This window comes from Melanostigma gelatinosum (genome assembly GCF_949748355.1).
Source record: "Melanostigma gelatinosum genome assembly, chromosome: 23".
NCBI classification, from domain to species: Eukaryota; Metazoa; Chordata; class Actinopteri; order Perciformes; family Zoarcidae; genus Melanostigma; species Melanostigma gelatinosum.
Window position 1 is genome coordinate 2454882 of NC_136656.1, and position 12805 is coordinate 2467686.

A 12805-nucleotide genomic window follows, 5' to 3' on the forward strand; every position below is an offset into this window, starting at 1 on the left:
GCGACATTCAGAGGAACGACAACATGATCTATCGGCATGCGTCTTGCTTTCTCCCCGATGGTCTGAATAAATCGCTAAATGTGTCGCTAGCAGGCTAACGGAAAACGGTTGTCTTTACAAAATACATATTGGTTTTGAGAATCGAGTACATTTATTTACTCAAATACAAATCAATTTATCATAAATGTCCAATTCGAAAAGGTAAGGAAGGTGTGAGGACTTGAATGAATGCTAATGTTGCTCTCGATCTGCTAAAATAGTAAAAATTGACAGTTTGCCAAAACAACTTTTTACAGCGACAATTTGTTGTTCTGCTGCCCCAAGAAGCCAAAGATCACCAATGAATGCTGCTTTAAATGCAGTTCTATCACAAAATGGAAAGCAGTTTGGAACATCCAGGGCGAATGCTTCTGTTTTATAAGCCTCAAGACTTCGCGCCTGCTAAGCACATTCAAAAAAGTCCGTAGTCTACAGAACGGGGAAAAGTTTGTCAGGTGTCAGAGTCGAGCGAGCGAAGGCAACGTGGGAGTGTTTTGGAGTCATGAAGAGAAATTAATAAGCAGCAGCAGCACCACAAAAACACGAGGAGATAATGATGAGTTTCTTTGGATGCGGGCGGGCGGGCGGGTCCACCCACACACACGTTCTGGGCACTTTTCTTTTTAATGGCTTTTGGGATCGTTGTTGTTGACATCTCCCCTCCGCTCAACTAACAAGTGCCGGCAGCGGGAAAGCATCTGTAAGAGCTCGCCCGATCTGTTGTGTAATTACGCCTCTAAACTTCAGAGGAAGCACGGGGCAGCTCCTGCTGCGCACACACACACACACACACTCACACACACACACTCACACACACACACACACACACAGCTTTTGCATAAATGCATCAATCAATGGCGTTGTGCAGGACGTTGTGCCTTCTTGACAAAGGCAGCGCAGAGACGATGCACTTCTTCCCGCTCTTACCTTTCACAATAAAAGCCTTTTACATACAACATTCACAGGCGATTCTTCTGCGTTTTCGTGCCGTTCATTCGTCTCTCCTCCCTTTATCTGAAGGCCTTCATGCTGCTCCTGGTTCTGCGTCCCAATCGAGGGACTCTGACTTTCCACAACTTTCCACCATATGTTCACAGTTTTTGGCCATTGCCATCTTTAATTTGGGCCGTCGCCATCTTGGATTTTGGCTTTTGACTCTAAATAGAGCATAATGTACTAAATGAACATCATGCTGTGTTGAAGACTTGAAACTAGAGATTGAGACATAAACTCATGTTTACAATGTTTACTGAGGTAATAAATCAAGAGAGAAGTAGAGTCATTTTCTATAGACTTCTATACAACCAGAGGAGTCGCCCCCTGGTGGACAGTAGAGAGAATGCAGCTTTAACACCTGAAGCTTTGGCTTCACTCTGCAGAACCGGTGTATGCCTTCTGGTGACAACTACTGAAATAACTTCATTAATGGTTAATTAATCATTTACAAATGCTTTATATTCCGCTATAACCATTAATAACAACTTTTGTGTTGTGAAATTGTACAAAAAAAACATTTTCCATTGGAACACTGTCTTTTCAGCTCTTGATGGATTATTATACGAACCCTGTAATGACCTTTCAGCATTTTCAACTGGAGATGATATGTTAACCTTTGCTGTTAATTGAAGTGAGAAATGATTCTTTCAATGAATGCCTTTATTAACATGCAGAATGTACGGTCGTTGCATCAGTTGTCTCTCGTTGAAACCAAACTATTCTGTTTGCAATTAAAGTTTGGACATAAATATTGACATTGACGTGATAAACTGAGAACCTTCTCTTCACTGTGCATTTGCCAGTTCCTCAGGAAGCTCTGAGACGTTTCTAGACGTTGCTTTAAGACAACACGTCCCTGGCTATTTGTATTCATAGAGGCATATTACACACCCGGTGCTCGTGATCGAGAACTGTCTATTTTGCAGTGTTAAAAATAATTGAGCCTCGCTGCTGGCATGCAAAACAGCAGGATCAGCCGCTCGGTGAGCAGAGAGCAGAAGCCAAAAGTCATCTCATTCAGACTGCAGCGACCCAAAGGAGCGAGCCGTCAGCAAGTCCGAAGACACAGGGGGTGAACAGACTGACAGAGAAGAGGCAGAAAGGTACTTGGTAAGACCCGGGAAAAGACTGTGGTTTCGGTAAAAGTAAGCATGTTTGCTCCGTGACAAATCTCCAGAACAACAAGTCAACGATGACTTGGTTTCACACGGGACACAAACAACGATCTCCCGAGGGAAAGTCCTGTTTGTTTGACCCGTCAAACCTCCACCAACCCTCCCTACGGACCGACTCGGTGTCATGTCATCAGTTGCTGTGATCGTCTAGTAAAGACACGGATGGATTTACATTGGAGTTCGTTGAAAGCCTAAAGGGGCCTCGGGCGTCGATATCAGACGCCAAGGGCCGCTGACCAAGCGTTCAAGATGGAAGTGAGAAGAGGTCGTCATAAAAGAGATGCAGAAGAAGAGGAAATAAGAATAATGATGAAGGAAGGGTATGAAATAAGAGAAAAACGGTAATCAAGGAGCTAAATTGGATCAAGTCACAGATGCAGGAAAATGACACGAGAGAAGAGGTAGAAGGTGAAAGGGGGACAAACTTCAAAGAGTTGTGAAGTGGTCAGTTGCTAATCTGTCCCCAAAATCATGCAATGATCATCAATAAATCCATTGTGATAAACAAACCTCTTACGGTACAAATCATCAGAAATCAATACCCAATGTCAGAAGTGGAATGTATTCAAGTACTGAAGCACAATTTCGAGGTACTTCTACTTTAAATGAATGTTTCCATTTCTACGACATGTTGGTGGAAAACTATATAAATGATTGTGCTGAGTGAGCTTTTACATACAAAACATATAATCCACAACACATCTTTAAATAATATGATTAAAATAACCAAAATGGTCAATTTGCTCTGTTTTTTAACAGCTACAAAGTTGAACATGCTGCTGAAGCAGTCACGCATCAGTACCATGCTCATGGAGTACTTTTAGTTCTGATACTATGAGTGCATTCTGCTGACAACTCTCCCTTACGTCTACTTCAGTTAGAATTCAGTGGCAGCTTTTACTCACATCGAGGGTCCGGATTCTTCCTCCACCACTGCCAAGTTATTTACTCAGCCTCCTGCAGAACCAGCTCGTAAAGAAACTCAACTTCTCAAGTAGAACGTGTGAAAGCGCGGCGTGGAACCGGCTGGAGTGTGAGTCCTGAGAAGCAGCAGCTACTAAAGCGGACGGTGAGGGAAGGTAAACAGTCGCAGAGCCACGCTTCAGAGAGCAGCCATGGCTCCACGAAGTGCATGACTGCAGGGCACTGTGGTGGGAAAACGAGGGGGGGGGGGGGGGAGGGATGCTATTGGGGGAGCGGGGTGTGAAGGTATGCCGGTCACTCCCACTAATGCACACACACACACACACACACACAGCATTAAGTACGACCTACCCCCGCCCCCTTTTCCTCTGTCCAGACAAGCAGGCCAGGCACTCATGCATCACTGACCTGCATAGTGTGTGTGTGTTTGTGTGTAGGTGTGCATGTGTCTCTAATTTAGGAGCTGGTGTGAATTGTGCTGTGAGTGCACAAATGTGTGTGTGTGTGTGTGTGTGTGTGTGTGTGTGTGCTCGTGTTTGAGCCCCGGAATGCGCTCACATATCAACATGTGTGTGAATAAACGTTCAAATGTAATTTAACAACTTTCTACGGACAAAAATCTGCATATTTGTGTGTGTGTGTGTGTGTGTTTGTGTGTGCGTGTGTGTGTGTGTGTGTTTACAGTGCACCCATTCACAGATAAACCCAACCATTCTTGACAATATGCGCCCCGGTCGTGTCAAATGTGGGTCACCCTTTCTTCTCCCCTCCACGAAGACCTAATGTGACCTAGAAGGACAGATCAGGTCGGTTAGTGGTCTCGTTTATGTCGGTCACGAGAATGGTGGTACGGGGCACAGATTTCAGCTCTTGTCAGTTCATTTTCTCACATTTGCAGACGACTACCTGCTGTTTGTATCGTCAATTGCAGAGAACAAAGAAAGTTTCTCCTGTTGTGTGTTCTTTGCTTCAAACTACAGACGAACAGCTGAAATTGTGTTTTTGGTTCTTAAAAGTGAACCTAAGACAGGTTGCAACTGGCATTGTGAACCTGTAATTCGCTGCCCGATTCAGAGATTTTTGCAGCAATGATTGAAGTCTATCATCCCACCTGACATCTCTTAGGAACAACAAAACCTGACTTCTTGAGATCAATCCCGAATCTGATTAGACAAATTATGTTTTATAGTTTTATCCAGTTCTTGCTTCCTGTCTCATCCTTGTTCAGTGACTTTTGTATTGGAAAAAGTCCTTTTCAGTTTCGATGCTATTACCTTTACGAGCAATGCTATTTCAGTTATTGGCCACAGTCTCCATCACCCGTGCTGATCTAGCTCCAGTTTGAGAGAACAGGTCCAGCTGATTTTTGGAATGCATTTTGAGGAAACAGTAAGGCATCATGACCCCTGTGTTGAAATTCCCAACGGCAACAACGGACGCCGTGCCAACGGTACACATAAAAATGGCCGCCGCTCTGACCATCCTGCTTCGATGTGTCACTCAAACCTGAAGCTCTGCAGAGAGACAATCGGAAACAGAGAGAGGGAGAATGATAGATGAACAGACTTATTACCTGAAGAGAAGTGAGAATAGTTTGTGGTTCAGAAACAGACTATAAAGGTCACTCTGTAATAAAAGTTCAAACAATCCATAAACCCTTCAGAAAAGGCTCCGCTCGCTGTTTGAGCTCTCTCTTCATGAGACAATTTTGTCCACAAATGCTAAACGGCTGCTTAAATGAAACGCCGTGTTAACAAAGCATTTGCATAAAATAATTGTAAAAGGCCTTTAAACTCGACACGCTCAGTATTTGTCATAGAGTCAGCGGGGTGTACCCCATTTAAATCAACTAGTGCTGTGGCCTCCAGTGTTGCTGGAACCGCTCATCCAAACAACTTCACACTCGACACAGCATGTAGTTGGGTCCTCAGCAACACACACGCCAAGTGTGAAGTCGATCGGACGAACGGCTGTCGAGACAATCGAAGGACAAACACACATCCATCCATAGACCATCCATCCGTCCATCTTAGTTTGATACATGGAGATGAAATTGAAAAAAACACAGTATTTGTAAAAGCTAATTAAATCAAAACATACGCACTGCTTGAAAAGCCTGAGGCTCAAATTATATAAATATATTAAAAAAGAAAAATGAATCATTTAATCAACAGTACATCATTTATTAAAGTTGACGTCTCTTTTTTTTTAAAGGGCGACATGTTATACAGGAACTAAATCCTCCCCGTGAGATTATAGAATGGAAACGACGCCGACACATTCTCCTGACTCAGCATTCTCCACCTGATCGATGCTGCACCTGTTCTGTAATGTATATATCGATCACAGCAGAACCTCATCGGCTCTGCGGAGAGAACAGCTCAGACCTTCCTCTGGAACAATTAAAGGGCCACTGTGACATCTTTTAAAGTCAAGTCAGTGCGGCCGGGGGAAAGTCTACCGGACTGTTTGCACTGACTCGGAGCTCCTCTGACACACTTAAAGGGTTACTGTGACATTTTAAAGTTCAGTCGGATACACCACCTCGCATTGTCCACTGTGAGGGAAAGGTCACAGCACTTCAAATACTTGGGAGAGTGCTGCCGCAGAAGATAAGATATGGTGAGATGGACCGAAGCACACTGATCCGCACAAAGAGAGGAGAAGAAAGCGAATAAAGAGTATTTATTGTGCTACTGCTGATGCAGTATAATCCTGGCCTTGAGTTTTAAATAAAAATGAGAGCAGACGACAGCTAGCTCTTATCTCGCTCTAAGCACCGATGATACCGCTGACCTCCACTGGGAAAGAATATATTCCAGCCCGAAGTGTGCCACAGCTTTGAATAGGAGTGTGTGTTAAAGCCAGTATCACAGCATCTACAGCTTATGGTATATGGCCCAGAGTATGCAGGAATGTTTGCGTACTCTTGGTCAGTTTGTCATAGTTTTCGCCCCTTAATACAACAGCATATAATGATATAAATCCACAGAACTCTACAACACAATACATCATTTGTACCTGCTCGTTAGACGACATGGCAGTGCTTTCACTGTTAAAAACATCAGTTTTTCCTATGTGACCACGCAGTTCCAACATCTTAGAAAGCCTTCAGAGAAGAGTGACGCTTGTTATTAGGGATTGTCACGATCTGATGTCAAATATAAGTATTGTGGCTATTTTTAACTGATCAGTATCGGCTGTATTGAGCTATTGAGCCCGATCCGATTCTTTGTTTTATGTCAGCTCTGAAACAGGTGTTTTGCACGACAATGCCAACTCCCCAACTCCCCAACTCTCCAACTCCTCAACTTTCCAACTCTCCAACTCCTCAACTTTCCAACTCCCCAACTCTCCAACTCCCCAACTTTCCAACTCCCCAACTCTCCAACTCCTCAACTTTCCAACTCCCCAACTCTCCAACTCCCCAACTTTCCAACTCTCCAACTCCTCAACTTTCCAACTCCCCAACTCTCCAACTCCCCAACTTTCCAACTCTCCAACTCCTCAACTTTCCAACTCCCCAACTCTCCAACTCCCCAACTTTCCAACTCTCCAACTCCTCAACTTTCCAACTCCCCAACTCTCCAACTCCCCAACTTTCCAACTCTCCAACTCCTCAACTTTCCAACTCCCCAACTCTCCAACTCCCCAACTTTCCAACTCTCCAACTCCTCAACTTTCCAACTCCCCAACTCTCCAACTCCCCAACTTTCCAACTCTCCAACTCCTCAACTTTCCAACTCCCCAACTCTCCAACTTTCCAACTCCCCAACTCTCCAACTTTCCAAATCCCCAACTCTCCAACTCCCCAACTCTCCAACTCCTCAACTTTCCAACTCTCCAACTCCCCAACTTTCCAACTCCTCAACTTTCCAACTCCCCAACTCTCCAACTCCCCAACTTTCCAACTCTCCAACTCCTCAACTTTCCAACTCTCCAACTCCCCAACTTTCCAACTCTCCAACTTTCCAACTCTCCAACTCCCCAACTCCCCAACTTTCCAACTCTCCAACTTTCCAACTCTCCAACTCCCCAACTCCCCAACTTTTCAACTCCCCAACTCCCCAACTTTCCAACTCTCCAACTCCCTAACTTTTCAACTCCCCAACTCTCCCCAACTCCACATCAAGCTTGTGGCTTTTCTGTAATGGATAACACAACATTCACACATCGGTATCTCGGGCCCTCTGGCTACTGTGTGACCAGCATCGGACGACACTTTTTGATGACAGTTAAGAGCTGTTGGCCGACGCCGAGCGTGTCAATCTCAGCGAGTTCTTTCTGCTCATTTATTCAACGGGTATCCCCAGCGAAGAAATTGTATTGGATGGATTAAGATATTCCTATAACACGGTAGCACTCACCAAATTACATTATGAAACCTGAGTAAGTATCGTGAAGTTTACCAAACAACATCCCGAATGTAATGAAAAACCTTGTAATACGAAATGTGCAACGCAAACAATACCTGCATCACTGCAGTTTACTCACAGTGTCGATTTCTGGATATGGACGCAGGTTCAAAGTGTCCTTTGAATTAGTGGTGGATTCTTTTGACACAACGCTTGAGAGGAGGAACAGACGTGATCAAAAGACCGTCCCGTCCTTCATCTTCCCAGAGACTCGCCTCTAATCCTACAAACTGCTGCTTGCACAACTACTCAGTCCGCCTTCTGATCGGCGAACGGGAAACAAAATCTAATTTAAACTGCTCCGACATTAACTCTCCAACCTGGAAATAGCAGGAAGCGCTGCAGTAAACGGTGCAGATGAATGTGCACGACACGCCATTCGTCTCAATTTGTTAACAGCACGGATGCGTCCGTGAGGTCTTTAATCCAATTTTGACTTCTCATCATTAGTAGAAGTCAGGTGCTGCCTACCCACCGCAGCACTACTGGGTTCTGTGTTTGTGTACACTTGGTTTGAACAATATAATCTGCTGTTGATTTAAAGGTTTGCACACACATACGTTACCTGGCCGCTCATATTATATGACGACAGATGTTTCTATTTTAATAGAAGACAGTAAACGTCTTCCTGTCCAGCATTGCTTCTAACATTTATTGTGAATTATATCAACTGGTAATTCACATATCAGAGATTATCTACAACAAGGCCGGCTGTAACTGCTTATGTCATCGGTTTAATGTTAATGGCAGATCAACACACTCCAAAATAACAAGCCTCTACTTAATCAGCAGAAACAGAAATGCTGCGTCGAGTTAAACTCGTCATACACGTCCTGTGAATACGTGTGCGTTGTTCAAACACAGTTACCTGCACTAAACAGAATGTCAGTGAAATGTCGAGTGCTGAGGAGGCGGTCGAGGATGAATATTTGAGCGTCGCTTAATGGATCGTGTACGTGCAAATATCCGGTCTGGTCGGTTAATGGATGGAACGAGCTCAACTTTAAATACAAAAGTTCACTGAAAGAATCATTTCAATATTTCTTTGCTGTTGATTATCGGATCGTAGAAACAAACATACACAATGCAAATCTGTCTGCTGTAAAGCTTTCATAAGCATGCAGAGTGCAGAGGAGAAGTGAGAAATGTTCCTTTTATCAACCGGTTTTAAACACAATATATCTGCCGTCAGTAGAATACTGAGCTTTAAATATATTACATATCACTACAAAAGAGCAGCATATGAATATTTTAACATGGCAACCAAAAAACCTTGAGCTTCAGTTGCAGACGGAAAACACGAACACGTTAATGTTATTTAAAGGTAAAAAATGTAAAAGTATTGGGACAAAACTACTCAATTCAAGTAGGGTCATCTTCTCATAGACTTCTATACAACCAGAGGAGTCGCCCCCTGGTGGACATTAGAGAGAATGCAGCTTTAAGACACTTGCATGCAGCCTGCTTTTGCTTTGCAACAGTTTCATAGACACGTAGGCTATAATGCAGAACATAATGAAGTGCAAAGACATTGTTCTTGGGCTTTATATTACGTGTATCCAGCAATTTGTAGTCGTTCCTCGGAGAGGAGGAGAGGAGGAGAGGAGAGGAGAAGAGGAGGGGAGGAGAGGAGAGGAGAGGAGAAGAGGAGGAGAGGAGAGGAGAGGAGAGGAGAGGAGAGGAGAGGAGAAGAGGAGGAGAGGAGAGGAGGAGAGGAAGAGAGGAGAGGAGGGGAGATGAGAGGAGGAGAGGAGAGGAGAGGAGGGGAGAGGTTGTAAAATTGTCAATAGTTCAACATATTTATATGTAAAACGTAGACCCTCCATTTATTTTCCCACTTTGGTAACACTTGTGGGCACTTGGAGACATTTTGGATATAAATATTCCATTGTTTTCCAATTTATGTAAAATAAATTATCAAAGAAATTCAACATTCGTTTTCTTTTCTTCCTTTTCATGATTTGTGTTATTATAACTGTGTTATTCTTCACAAAATACATCTTTGAGTTACATCTTTGAGTTCCCTCTACTTCTAGTCATGATTGCGATGTTTCCACTTTATTATTGCAGAGAAAATCAAGACCACAGAGAGAAAGACGTGACGGCCCAAAGCGGCTTCAGAGGTTCAACCGAAGCAGCGCAGACCACGTGAAGCCTTTTCACGTTTTATGGAAGTTTCTTTAAAGACAATGAGAGACAACAAATTCCATCATTTAGTCTGGAGGACTTGTTGAATGGGGCGAGTTAATTACAATTCAAGACAATCAGGAGTAGAAACAGAGGCACAAAAGCGTCGCTCGTATGGAGAGAACCTGCATGCTGATCGCTCTATTTCACTGTTGCCCACTTAGGGAGCCACGGTGAACCGCGGCACATCCGTCTAACACCGGAGGACGGCAGCCAGCTTCATAAATATGAAGGGCAGAGTGCTGAGGAGCGGGGAAGGAGGATGAATATTTTACCAAGCCGAGGCCAGTGGGAGACAGATGCCGGGGATGGCCAGAGAGAGAGAGAGAGAGAGAGAGAGAGAGAGAGAGAGAGAGAGAGAGAGAGAGAGGGAGGGAGAGAGAGAGAGAGAGAGAGAGAGAGAGCGAGAGAGAGAGCGAGAGAGAGAGAGGGAGGGAGGGAGGGAGGGAGGGAGGGAGAGAGGGAGAGAGAGAGAGACAGAGGGAGAAAGAGAGAGAGAGAGAGAGCGGGAGAGAGAGACAGAGGGAGAGACAGAGGGAGAGAGAGAGAGAGAGAGAGAGAGAGACAGAGGGAGAGACAGAGGGAGAAAGAGAGAGAGAGAGAGAGAGAGAGAGAGAGAGAGAGGGAGGGAGAGAGAGAGAGAGAGAGAGAGAGACAGAGAGAGACAGAGAGAGACAGAGAGAGAGAGAGAGAGAGAGAGAGAGAGAGAGACAGAGGGAGAGGAAGAGAGAGAGAGAGAGAGAGAAGAGAGCGAGAGAGAGAGAGAGAGAGAGAGAGAGAGAGAGACAGAGAGAGACAGAGAGAGAGAGACACAGGGAGAGGAAGAGAGAGACAGAGAGAGAGAGAGAGAGAGTACAGCTGGTTGCTTCAGTGTTATATAACACACACACCCAAGCAGATGGACACACACAACACAAACGGACACTGGTGTACAAACTGGAAACACACATGGGACCCGACAGCGAAACGTGCGCAGCAATAAAAAAGCAGAGTGACAAAAGAAATTAAACACAAACGACAGAAGAGATGAATGGCCACACATGTTCTGTAAACACACACACACACACACACACACACACACACACACACACACAGGCTTGTAGCTGCTGTCCACCCACGACTGCATTCATCCATCTTATTTTCATGGTACACAAAATGCCAGCCCGTCTGAGAGAATAACTCTTCATGCACACGTGAAAAACACGGGCGTGCAGAATATAAAGACACGGCAGAGGACCAAAAGAAAAGAGGAACAAGAGACGAGAGAGATGGAGGAGCTGTAGCTCAATGCTAAAGGGAGAGGAAGTCTCATTATCAATACAAAAATACAACACATCTCCCAAAACCTACCGGGTTTAACATGTGAGGCGGTCGCTGTTTAAAACATGCAATCAGTAAAGCAAGAAAAGGCAAAACAAGCCAAACATGAAGATCAGAAGACGAGTGAAACGACATATGAGAAGTGGCTTCATTTGCAAAGCACCATCATTGACCACGTGTCATGCCTCAGGTGCACATTAATTGCATGAGTTATTAACGGAAAGTGTTCTCGTTAATTCATCTCCTTCGACCGACCGTTTAGTGTGTAAAAGTAGAATCTGCACACAGCTCAGCCACCGCTCAATATCAACAAGTACAGCGAGCACAGATTACTGACAAGAGGCCACACCAACAGAAACACATCGAAGTTTCCAATATAAGTGCAAAAACAAAATGGACTTCATTGTATCTGTTTGAGGGCACCTATCACCCAATCGGTCTCACTCCAAACTCGTCAAACAGCGACAGTTGGTCAGTGTCCATCAGCGTTGAAGCGTGGGCCACCAACTGTTTGACGGAAGTGAGGATGTGACCCATTTTTAAAGATTTACATTTTCAGTGGGAGCCAATGGGCTTCAGGGATGAATGCCACAAGAGTCGGGAAGTCAGAAAGGGTTAAGGGACGGACTCATTCAGTGGTTGTGCTTGTTACATGATCGTTTAGATGAGCCGGGCAAAGGGCGAGACAGCATGAGTCACGCAGGGAAAGAGAGAGAGAGAGAGAGAGAGAGAGAGAGAGAGAGAGAGAGAGAGAGAGAGAGAGAGACAACTATAGCTGAAAGAAAAACAGTTCTACCTGAGAACGAATGGAAACCCTCGTTCCCTTGAGGGCTACACAGACGTTGAACACTATGAAGCAAGAGACTGATATGGAAATGAGAATCACAGCGTTCCACCTTACAAAACAAAAACAAGGTAACCTCTAACTAAAATGTAAACAGATGTCTTTGAATGCCTCTTTCTTCACACACACACACACACACACACACATCCACAGCGCTCATCGTATTCACTGCACACGCACAAAATCACGAATACCACCTTAAATAACAACGCTGCAAGGTGAATCTGAGCTAACACGCACGCTCACACACCCTTCAGTACGATATCAACACAAGGTAGCGAGGGAAATAGAACACACACACACACACACACGCCCTCTCACGCAGCATCTACATGCTAAAACACACACACACACACCTTTAAGTCGACCGATACACACCCATATTAACGCAGTCCAACGCCACACACACGCGTGTAAACACTCCCAAGCCGCCTCCGCTTCTGCCTCCACGCCTTTCCCACCCACTCAAACACACAGACACACACTCTCTCTCGCCCACACACACACACACTCCATCCATCCATGCATCCAATCCCCCCCTCTCTCTCCCTCTTTCTTTATATCCTCCCTCTCCATCCACCCTTACCTTGCAGCAGGCTCTGGAGGTTGAGCTGCGCCTGCTGGTGCAGCTCCTCGACACACTCCGGCCTGCTCCACGAGCCGAACACGTTCACGCTCTGTTGCCATGGAGACCTGAAGTGGGCCGCGCCACCGATGCCGCCGCCGCTGCTGCTTCCCCCTCCTCCTCCTCCTCCTCCTCCGCCGCCGCCGCTGCTGATGCTGTGGTTGCCGTCGCCGTGGATGCTGCTGCTGCCGCCGCGCCTGCCGCTCTCCGCCTCTAGACCGCTGGTGGCTGGAGGACAGAGAGGGAGGGAGGGAGGGAGGGAGAGAGGGAGGGAATAAAT

General features: G+C 45.3%; 1 protein-coding gene across 1 annotated transcript in view; it reads right to left on the reverse strand.

Moving 5' to 3' along the window:
- Positions 1–12805, reverse strand: part of nhsl2 (NHS-like 2) — an 84344-nt gene that overhangs the window by 20103 nt on the left and 51436 nt on the right. The window contains exon 2 of the mRNA XM_079295505.1: positions 12487–12753. Coding sequence (XP_079151631.1) covers positions 12487–12753 — 267 coding nt within the window. The remainder of the gene's footprint in view (positions 1–12486; positions 12754–12805) is intronic.